This window comes from Patagioenas fasciata, chromosome 3 (genome assembly GCF_037038585.1).
Source record: "Patagioenas fasciata isolate bPatFas1 chromosome 3, bPatFas1.hap1, whole genome shotgun sequence".
NCBI lineage: Eukaryota > Metazoa > Chordata > Aves > Columbiformes > Columbidae > Patagioenas > Patagioenas fasciata.
The window spans coordinates 10,506,989-10,519,084 of NC_092522.1; the positions used below are offsets into that span (position 1 = coordinate 10,506,989).

Sequence of the window (12,096 nt, forward strand, 5' to 3'; positions counted from 1 at the left end):
GTGGCACTAGGCAACAAAGCAGCCAGAAAAGGCAACAGATTGCCAAGGACAGCAACACTGGTGACCCAACTGCTGCTTTATTGACGGCACATCCTTGACAAAAAGGCTGGGCGGGCTACTGTCGTGGAGAACAAGGGATCCTTTCTGCTCTCTACATATAGGTCCTTTTTACTCCATTTCCCTCTGCTTCTATTGGCTCTGCTCTTACTGTTCAAGTCCTCCCCCTGTTAGCAACATTGCTCCTCCTCCTCTCTGTTCAAACAGTTTCTGATAAACCTGCAGCAGAAGTGCCGCAGTCACAGACAAGGCATCTTCTTTCAGCGTCGATACAAAAAGGACCTTTGAAGAATAATTTCATCAGGCTCTCAGAAGCAAGTGCAAATTTGATTCTTCAGAGGTATAAAATTCAACCATAAGCCTGCACGTGTTCACAGGAATTACACAAAGTAGCTCCTTGACATCATGGTAGCATCTCTTTCCAAACTGAAATTTCTTAATTCGAAGTCTGGAAGTGTGAGAGCATCTCAGTGAAATGATTGTAAACATATTTACAACACATTTTCCCATTGTTCTACACTAGAACAACGAGATTCCTCCCCTGCTCAAAAAAGGCAAGCCTGGAAGCCCAGGCCCTGAAAACCTGGGGCAACATGCCAGTGTGACAGGTAACTGGAGAGGAAGAATTAAAAGCAAGTTTGCTGCTACAAGCTCCACCTCTTCTAAGCTACAAATGCTCTTAACCATGTAAATTAAGTTTGAAAAGTTGTAGCAAGCCCCACCTACCTGATTCTGAAGAAAGACAGCATTTGCACCAGCAGATTGGTGACTTCCCACCACAAAAGCTGAAAGTTCTTTTTGATCCTAGGATTGCTCCATAATTCTGTCAAATATTGCAAGATTGTAAACCATCATCTTCCATGAACTCCTGGCACACATGAGGAAAGTGCCCAACCATACTGAGGCATCTTGTTTTGACAGGCCTCTTAAAAAGCATCAAAATCAGACTTGCTCAGAGCGAGGGGGTCCCAGAATACAGTTGTAAGTATCTTAAATCCACATTAAGGTCAGTAACTGCTGGATACACTTATGGTCCTGTATCCATCCAGACTGACAACAAAATGCTCTTTCTAAATGGTTATTGCTGTTCATTTGCAACACTTTAAAACTTACTATAATTTAACATATCTAGAGCTCCTACCCTATGTTTTCCATTGTAGTAACTAAAATATTCAGAATCCGGCACAGGATATCTCCCATGATGGCTTCTCATCAAGGGACCACTCTAGTAGTTTGCTTGGAAAGAAAGTAGGTGGGCCAGAAGGCATACCAAAATCACAGAAAACCACAAAAATAAGCACGCCAAGAACTCAGCTTTGAGCTCAATGGTATCTTAAAATCCCATTAGCTAAGTAGGCCAGTTTCGGTATATGTCCACAGCGCCATCATATCAACTTCCAAGTTGCACCACAACTTATTAATGACATACCTCTTGTACTTCTGCAGTACAAGAGAGATGTGGAGCTACTGGAAAGAGTCCAGGAAAGGGCCACAAAAATGTTTAAGGGACTGGATTATTTCACAGGAGGAAAAGCTGAGACAGCTGGGACTGTTTGGTCTGGAGAAGAGAAGGCTCGGGGGGATTTTACAGATGTATATAAGCACCTGAAGGGAAGCTGAAAAGAAGACAGCACCAGGCTCTTCTCAGTGGTGCCCAGTAACAAGACAAGAGGCAGAAGGCACGAAGTGAAACTGAAGGTTCCTTCTGAACATCAGGAAACACTTTTTCGTCACAAGGGCGATCGAGCACTGGCACAAGTTTCCCTGAGAGGTTGTGGAGTCTCCCACCTTGGAGATATTCATAAGCTGTCTGGATACAGTCCTAGATAAGCAGAGCCACCTGAAGTTGATTAAGTGTTAGGGTTGGATGAGATGACCTCCAGAGGTCTCTTCCAACCTCAACCATGTGAGGTTGTGAACTAATAAAGGGATATCCCTCATTATCTCTCAAAGTCTGAAAACTTCAGAAAACAAATCATAACCTCTGAAGAAGTCTCTACAACATCTCTACAGTAAGGTAAGACTCCATCCCTCTCCCCCTCCTGAAACAAGCTGAAACCAGAAAACTGTTAATGCTTTGTACTCAACGAGCCCAGTGTCCATCAAATATAAAATAAGAAGAAATATTCATTTGATTTGCTTCCAAGAAAGCAATTAGATGAAAAAATATGTTGAATAAAGTATTTTACTTGCAGGATGACTAAGAGATCAAGAACATGTATTGAACTACAGCCTTGGATCTAAATAGCTCAAATCCTATCAACTACCTAAGCTTTAAAATTAACTCTATCCTCTACCCAGGCCTCAGGGCCACTCAGTCATTTTCATGCTTACTAAGATCCCACAAAGGTGTTTCGATTTCATTAGCGAGCAAAAGACTTCTCCAAGTGTCAGACTGTTTGGTGACTGAGCAACTGGCTGGATGGTCACATGCACAGGGTAGTAGTCAATGGCTCAGTGTCTGGATAGGCACCAGTGACAAGTGGTGTCCCTCAGCAGTCCATATTGGGATCAGTCCTATTTAATATCTTCATCACTGACAGAGACAGTGGGATCAAGTGCAGATGGCACCAAGCTGAGTGATGCAGGTGACACATCTGAGGGATGAGATGCCATCCAGAGGGACCTGGACAAGCTCAAGAAGTGGGCCCATGTGAACTTCATGAGGTTCAACAAGGACAAGTGCAAGGTCCTGTACCTGGGTCAGTGCAACCCCCAGCATCAACACAGGCTGGGGGATGAAGGGATTGAGAGCAGCCCTGCAGAGAAGGACTTGGGGATAGTGGTGGATGCAAGTTTGGACATGAGCTGGCAATGTGCGCTTGCAGCCCAGAAGGTCAATCGTATCTTGGGCTGCATCAAAAGAAGCATGGCCAGCAGGTCGAGGGAGGTGATTCTGCCCGTCTGCTCTGGTGAGACCCCACCCGGAGTCCTGTGTCCACCTCTGGAGCCTTCAGTACAGGACAGATATGGAGAGGGGCCAGAGGAGGCCACCAAGATGATCAGAGGGCTGGAACAGCTCTGCTGTAAGAACAGGTTGAGAGAGTTGGGGTTGTTCAGCCTGGAGAAGAGAAGACTCTGGGGAGACCTTATGGTGGCCTTTCAGTACTTAAAAGGGGCCTATAAGAAAGATGGGGACAGACTTTTTAGCAGAGCCTGTTGTGACAAGACAAGGGGTAACGGTTTTAAACTAATGAAGGGGAGATTCAAGCTAGACATGAGGAAGAAATTTTTTCCAATGAGGGTGGTGAAACACTGGCCCAGGTTGCCCAGAGAGGTGGGGGATGCCCCATCCCTGGAGACATCCCAGGCCAGGCTGGACAGGGTTCTGAGCAACCTGATCTGGTGAAGATGTCCCTGCTCATTCAAGGGTGCGGTTGTACTAGATGAGCTTTGAAGGTTTCTTCCAAGCAATACTCTGTGATACTATTCTATGATTTTATACTGCCTGGGGACCAAAAGAGACGACACTCACATGAGGACATATCCTGGAACGTTATGTTCCAGCTGTAAAAACTTCAAGCCCAAGAAGCTGAGCTAGTATCAGAAAATCCTCTTGCCTCAATGAAATGTTGCCATTGGAGCCTACATGATCATGCCCATAACATCACAGGCAGAAACCCATCACTTTGAAGTCCTACTAAACTTTTGTTAGGGCTTCCGTTTATGAACATATTCTGATTCTCAACAAACAAGTCATTAATTCATGGACAAATATCATGGTTTTTACCAAGCTTTTTAGGGTTACAATGCCTGTAAGTTATGAGTTTACTATGCTGTATTATCTTTTCTCACTCTGTTCTACAGAAATGAAAGTAAAATTTCAAAGTTATAAAGTAAGCCACAACAGACACCATACACCAGCAGTTACACAACAGACACCATACACCAGCCTAGATATACACAGTGCTGTAAATACAAGGTAATTTGAGATAGTTTATCCTTCAATGAAAGAAGAAGAGTCTGACTGGCTTTGCTGAAGAGTCCGAACATGGAACAGGAGCAGTTATCTTGGAAAAGATGCCAGACTAAGTTCACACCCTTGTTTACTCCCTAGATAACACCTTTGGGTTTTCATACCCTAAAGCAGAATTTAGGATGCACACACTGGAGCAGGCATTTGGTTGTGCAGTCAGTTTCAGTCAGTAGACAGTCTTCAGATAAAACAGCTTAGAATCATAGAATCACCTTGGTTGGAAAAGACTGTTCCAATGCCTGACAACCCTTTCCATGAAGAAATGTTTCCTAATATCCAATCTAAATCTTCCCTAGCACAACTTGAGGCTGTTTCATCTTGTCCTATCACTTGCTGTTTGGGAGCAGAGACCAACAGCCTCCATGCTACAACCTCCTTTCAGGCAGTTGTAGACAGTAATAAGGTCTCAGCCTCCTTTTCTCCAGGCTGAACAGCCCCAGTTCCCTCGGCTGCTCCTCAGTCTTGTGCTACAGACACTTCACCAGCTTCGTTGCCCTTCTCTGAACTCACTCTAGCACCTCAATGTCTTTCTTGTAGTGACGGGCTCAAAACTGAATAGCTTATTAGAATATTAGAATAGCTTAGACCTCAAATTAAAAGACAAACTATGGCAAATATGCATGACAATCAAAAATAAGTTAGAAAAAGAGGAATCCTGTTAAAAAACACAAGTATCTCCTGAGTAAGGTTGGAAACTGTATATCACTTTTTCCTAACATGTAAGTTCTTCAACACGTAATTATTTCAAGATATCTTCTGTCATGTGTGCTCTCTTTCCACCATCTCTGAGTTCTTGGAAGTGCCATTTTGAGTTACATGCATACCCTCAAAAAAAAAAAAAAAAAAAAGGAGCTAAAACCATCTTTATTTAACTGAAATTTTAAAGAATTATTAAAAGGCTGAGTTCTGGAACTTCTCCTCTGGACAAGACCACTTCCCATAAACCCGACCAGGATAAGAGGCAACAGTTGTGAGGGGAGGGAATGAGCAAGTGCAGCTGAGTTATCTTGAAGAGGAAATGCTCCTGGGAAGGAAGGAAACCAGCACATACCCCTTGCCCCTACAAACCTGCTCAGTGATTAGGATACTTCTTTTCCCCAGCTCATTCATGTTGCCCTTCTCAAGCTTTTGGACAGATGGGGACAGCCCTACACCAGAGTACACAAGGCAACAAAAGAAATCCTGCAATGTGGCCACCATTCAAAGGCCTTTGCTTGCCTGGTGTACATGTGAAATAGCATTCCCACCTCCCAAGGCAACAACAACTGACTGCTAGGATTGACAAAAGATTTTACTCTTCTTAGTTAATAATACAATACCATACAAGACATTGTCATATTAGACACTGCAAAGGTTTAAAAATGCTGGCCATTTATTTAATCTCAGTGTAAATGGAGAGTGTTATGGGGTTTTTTATGCTCCATTTTCTATGGAAATGAAGCCATGCACCCAGACTGCCTCACCCTTTGCCCCAGACCCAAAGGAGGCTCCACGGAGGCCAACTGCAGTTTACAGCCAGAGCAGTAAAATCCAGCAGTCTAGACAAACTGAGCACCATTCAACAAAGAGACGGTGATCTCATAGGGCTTTCAGATTTGGTATTGCAAGAAGAAAAGTGTGGTGAAGCTCACAGAAGAGAGGGCTACTCTGCTGGCAAACTTTTATACACCAAAAAAACCTAGCAAAACTTTATGAATGCTCAAATACCAGACAGACTTCACTTGGAGCTTCCCTTTCCTCAGGCTACCAAGTCATTAGCCATAAAACACAAATTCACATGCTTCCTCACAGTGTTTGCAGAAGTAAAATATTAAAATTTAATTCAAATATACACCACTGGATGAAAGAGCCTGCATTTATGCTTTTAATTTGTAATATTTTCTAGTTGTGAAATAGCCTCTTATTCAGACTTTATCTCCCTATTGCAGGGATGTCAGATTCTTTATTACTTTTTTAATTATTATGTTTAATACACTTCTAGTAGTGAAACAGGTTCTCCCTTCTAATTAGGTCTAGCAATTGATAACTGAAATAGAACTGATGATGATACAGCTCTGCTCAACAAATAACCAAAGCTGAAATCAGAGCTAAGTGTTTCCATAAATTAGCACTGATATCAACATCTGCTGATTCTGAACTTACAGCTAAACTGAGTTAGAAAGGAAAAATAATTAAAATATTTCTCATTTATACGGCTGCTCCCCACACTCTAGAAACCAGTCCCTCAAACAGCTGACCCTGCTTGGCAGTGAAGCTGGGAATTATTAAACAATCAACTAACCTTGGAGGATTTTCTTCGGCTTCTTCTTGTCCAAACCACCACAAGTTTATCTGGCTGCCTGTTGAAGATAAGGAATAAAAAGCTTAATTTATAACAAGATCAATATGTAAACAGTTTATATTAAAACTCTCGCAATATATAATGACATCCTTAGTGGATACATTATCTCTTAAAAATAGCTCATCTAAAAACCACTCTCAGCATCAGTCATTCAACAGGAAAAATAATGTGTATTTATAGAAAAAGGCTGTCCTCCAATGTGCACACTGATGCCACCGTTCTCCTCCCGCTCTCCTTGCCTGTGGGCATCTCCCCAGAACCAGCAGTACAACCAAGCAGAAACTCTTCCACGGGGCAGAGAACAAGATCCGGTCTCTTTAAAGACACCTTGGAAACAGTCCAATACTCAAAATAAACATCAGTGCAAACTCACTTTGAATTTCTACCCAGGCATATTGAAAGGTACTGCTAAGTAGCAAAGAAAACAGGCAATTTCATTTTTTAATTCTCAAAGGATTTTTTTTCTACCTGAATACCCCAAACAACAAGAGAATCAAACCAAGTCTGTATTACTCCTCAAAATCTCCTAGGATAACAACTAACAGATAAATCAGTGCTTCCTCAACCTTCATTCAGAAGGATAAGCATATTGAAATTCAATATGGCTCTCCAAGCGATTTTTTATTTGGCATTTCCAATGAATGTGGATGGAAACCCTCAATAAAGCACACTTCCAGTAAAAATTATCTTCTCTTTAAATTTCTTGAGTTTTATTTTTTGATTAATAGTTACAGCCCTATTACTTCTACCTTAATAGTTTTACAATTGTCTCCAAGTGATTTTTTTTATCTTGACCTAACTTCCAGGCTTTTTTTTTCCCCATGATACACTTCCCATGGTATAACCACACTTCTGGTCCCCTTTCCAGACATGGCCCCTCTTCTGGAGACTCCTGACCCCCCAATTGCAGCTTGGTTTCCTGGCTGATGACCCAAGTCCCATCAACAAGCCCAACTGCAAATCTACCAGCAAACAATTTTCAATGGAGTTTGCATCTCTGCTTAAAAGTACTGAAAATCTGCAGCTCTGCCTGGAAAAATAAAATTGCCACTCACAGTTTTGAGACACTAAAGACAACAGCAATTTTTTTTTTTTTTAAACAGGAAACAAAAGAGAATACATTGTTACAAAGAAAAAGATACAAGGTGCTCAAATCATTAATGAAAAGATGCACCAAAAAAATTCACACAAGTATTCTGAATTTAAAAAGCAGTGTTCACACTGCTATCTTCGTATTTTATCACAGAAAAAATGTCTCTGCTTCATAACTAACTTTTAAAATGAAAATGCAACTGGCTTAACAGTCTGAGAGCTCATTTTAAGTATCAAAGGGCTTGCCACCGTATTACATACCTTCCCGTGAAGCTGTTGATCATTTCTGCAGGCTACAATAAAACTAATACATCACCTTTAATTTACTTTTAAACCCCACCAGAACTAAAGTTCTCCTGAAAACCAGAGTTAAAGACAATTCTTGTGAAGGAAATGAGGACATCAGCTTTTATTTGCTATTCTGTACTGCGCCTTACTACTTTAATGTATCTCTTAATTTCCAGGTTGGGATAAATTGAAAGTGAAATAACATGCTGCATTTTAAACTGTGTAAATTCCCTCTTACTGCTTGTCTGGGTGGCCTTAACCATAGTGTGGCTCTGCTTGTGGCTTCTCCTGCAACATCTTGCTTGGTCATGAGGTCACCCTGTTGTACTTCGAAAGCTCTCTGCTCACTTGGTGTTTGGCATGTTGGGTTCTCATCTGTTGGCACACAGACCTATTCACTTTGATGGGACCTGTGTTTGTGCCACTAGGAAAAAGAACAAACACCCCCACGAGCAATTTCCTTGAAGCAAAGCAACCCAAGCCCATGCCTACAATAAAGATTTTTTTTCCCAGAGTCATTTCACTTTGCACTTTAAAGCTGACCTATTCTCATGTCATAAACCAGCTCACGAACAAAATTAATTTAACCGTGACTCATTCAATTCTGAGCTTGCCTTGGAGCACCAAAAAAATAAAAAAAAAAAAAGCACCAATAGGTAGGGGAAGGAAGGAAAAATAAAGAAAAAAGTTTTTAAAAAGTTAAATTTCTGCAGTACCAGTGACTACACTGGTGACAAACCTTCCTCTGAGTTTAGGGCTCCGTGTCCCAGGAGTCAGACAAATAGGAGCTTCAGTAGGAAAAGGCAGGACAACACCTGCAGAGGTTAATGGGAAGAGGAGAAGCCCGTGCTGCCACCAGCTCTCCACCTCCTCTCCCTCTCACCTAAAGGAATACAGTGCTCAGCAACGTCTCCCCTCTGTTTCTTCTTGCCAGGACTGCCAGCCACTACACTTGCAGTGGCCTTGGCCCGCTCAGGTACACAGGAACACCAGCCATCAGAAACATCCAAGAGACAAAAATAATAAATAAATTCTTCATGGTATACTTAGTAGATCATGCAAACATTGAATTCTGACACGTGGAATTCAGGAGTAAATTTCCACAAGTTTTCAGCAGAACAGCATTCAGGTCTCCAGAGATCCTGCGAGGGAGGCCAAGAAGGATCCTACCCAGGTCTCTTCCTTTCCTGCAGCTCGAGCTCAGGCAACAGTGGACTTTGTCCCTCTAGATCTGTTTCGATCTTGTCTTATTTATTTTGGCATCATAAATGATTTTCTTCTTACAATGGCACTGGGTCATCTCCCCAGAGGGAACATGCCATGAGCTGGAAAGCAAAGCAGCACACCCAGCTCCATGTGGTGCCAACAGCTAAACCAGGAGGTGGCCCTGATGGAGGTGGCCCAAGAACAGTTACACATGAGTGCAAAGAAAAGGGTCAAGAGAAGGGAGATAGCAAAGCAAGGTGAGGAAACAGGAGGAGTGTCAGATAAGTCCATGCAAAGTAGGAATGAATCCACACATGCATTCCTGCAATGCAGATACTTTTTCATTAAAGAGTACTCTAGGGGAGACCCATGGATATGCCATATGCCTAGAAAAAAAAAAAAGGCACAAAGAAAGGACTACATGTAGACACCACAGTTATTCTGAAAAACTAAGTATTGTAAAACAATTGTCAAGTGTTGACAAGCCTCAATGCAGAAATCCTACCAAGTCTGGACAGAAAAAAATAAAATAAAATAGATCAGAGACATGAGAGTGACACTGGTATAAGTGTGTCCCAGGTTGGTAACTGACCTTACATTTAATTTCAATTGTTTCATTTCACTTTAAACCACGGCATCGCTTGCTTGGCTTTACACAGCTTGTCAGAGACAGCTGGTGCTTCAGTGCAGTTCTCCAGCACAAGCTGTGTGTGCGCCACAGAGTTATCACCAAGCCTGGATTTATCTCCCAGTTTTTAAGAACTCTCTCTGCCAGGAACATAAAGAAATACACTGACATGAAAAAGCCAACTAGAGTCTCTATTCAGACTGAGAAGACCAGGTCACGCTGATGGAGAAGCATGAACCAGCATTTGCTCTCCTAGACTCTTTTCACCAGTATATTTATTTTGTTAAATACTGAGTACACTTTGCTCCTTCAGCTTCACGTATGCGAGAAATCCACATCCAGAGGTACATTGCCAAAAAAAAAAAAAAAAAAAAAAAAAGGAAGATCATCACAATACAAAGACAAAATTTAACAAAATGGAATGGGGAGAGACGGGAAGAGAAAAGAAAATCCCAGAGGATGAATTTCCCAACTAAACATACCACATGCTTAACTGAAACAGAACACAAAGAACAGCAGTTTTTCTAAAGGATTTTCTTCAAGAAAGTCACAAATGCAACAATTTTACATAGAACAGTTTTACAAAGGAAACCAAGAACAACCTTCTCTTCTACAAGCTGTTCCTGACTCTTTTATGCCAATATACTTTGAGAAGAAAAAGCCCAGCTCATATATTAACTGGGAAATCTGCATTCAAGGTTATTAGTGATGTCTCTGTGCTAGAAAACGGCCAAAACCACATAATGCAGTTTGCTCATTTGTATTTCCTACTTCAGACTTCTCCCCTCCTTCAACATCATAAACCTGGGCTGCTCATTAACCGACAATAATAGCAAATGAAAATCCCTTCTGAAGAATTAGGTTGAAGATCAGTTTTAGTATCCTTTATAAGTTTACTTTTTAAACTCTGAGATCATTCCAAATACAAAAATCCACAATGGAGCAAGCTGAACAAATAGGAATGGTCAGCTACTAAAAAAAAGAAAGAAAATTTCCTGTGCTGCACAAACAACATTTCTCATTCTTTCAAACCCACCAGCTTATAGATATACCACCACCCTTTCAGCCAAAGCAGCAGTATCAGGTCCTGGGGATGGGGAGCCAAAGGAGGCAGCACTGGGACATCAGACCCACCACTGTGACAGGCAGGGACCCAGCGGCAGGTACGGAAGGATCCAGTTTGGATTCAAATATCATCTTTCATAAAGTCTGCCATAAACTCCGTTTCCCTATTTACTCATTTTTGTGTGGTTCACAAGAAGCTGTTCCTGAAGAAATGCAATTTATAGTAGTAAACTTTTTATTTACTAGTGCAACTTACTCAGCAAAGCAGCAGGGAATATTATAATTTCAAAGTCTGTGGCTCAGAAAAAGAGCTTCATCGCTGCCCTGCACACTAAGTAACTGAAATGAGATTTAAAAGAAACATTAATAAAACATCTGTAATTCACAACAATGCCTGGTTTTTCCTGCCAGATGGAAGTCATGATTCTGGTATCTTCAACGCTCTCATTGAAACAACTGATTTCAAAAAAAGAAAGATCAAATACTGCAACCAGATTTTTGCCATATCCACAATTATTGAAGTAATGAAAACATTCCACATACCAGAGGGAAAACAAACAAACAAACAGCTATGTTACCTAATCATCACCTTATGTGTTGGAAGCTTCACTGACTGGAAAGGAGGCTGTACGAGATTCAAGGTCTTTTGGGGTTTGGTTTGATCATTCCAGGAAATACTTGGCACAATATTTTGATTACAGAACTCTCCAAATATCATTTGTGAGAGAAGGACACAAAAGGTATCAGTCTCCTGTTATCTCCTGTTTTGTTAACAAGCAGAAGCAGATAACACTAACCAGTACCTACTTCTCCACCAAATTTACTGCTCTATAAGGGAAAACCACAAAAGACAAGTTTAGAATCTGTTGTTGGAAAGAACTGCAAATGCACGTAACACTAATTACACCACTGAAGCCAAAGGCAAGACTAATTACTAACAACCCTTTAGTGAAAGGAGAGAAAATAGGCAACAGTATTTGTTTGCAACAAGGTATCATTACATTTAATAACCCTCAGTAATCTTCAAATGCCTGTAATGCACAAGGCCTCTTTTTCATATGTACACAGACACACTACAGCATTTGTTTTGGTATCTGACTGCCTAAGTGTCATGGTTTGTTTCTTTTTATTATATTTGCCTTTTTTTCAGTTGAGCTTGTTTTATTCTTCCTGTGTTTGATTTGAACTGCATGAATTATTACAGGCTGCTAGATTACATTTGTGAAGCAAGCTTAAAAGAATATAATTAACAAGAGAAGCAGCAGTGTTAGCACTATAGCATGCAGATGCACCTATTGAAGGATAAAAATAATTACTTGAGGACAAACGTCAAAGTACTTCAGATAAGATTTTCTTTTTTTTTTTAAACCAATCTTTTGTCCTCTCTGCATTGCACACAGTAGCATGACGTACAAGGTTTTCATCAGAAAGCAATCCTTTCCA

General features: G+C 41.1%; 1 protein-coding gene across 13 annotated transcripts in view; it reads right to left on the reverse strand.

The window, feature by feature from the left end:
- The window catches only part of EHBP1 (EH domain binding protein 1), a 223,938-nt gene that overhangs the window by 186,506 nt on the left and 25,336 nt on the right, over window positions 1-12,096 (reverse strand). For all 13 annotated transcript variants that reach the window (XM_065834135.2, XM_065834144.2, XM_071805752.1 and 10 more), the window contains exon 3: window positions 6,315-6,372. In XM_065834135.2, the coding sequence (XP_065690207.1) occupies window positions 6,315-6,372 (58 nt within the window). The remainder of the gene's footprint in view (window positions 1-6,314; window positions 6,373-12,096) is intronic.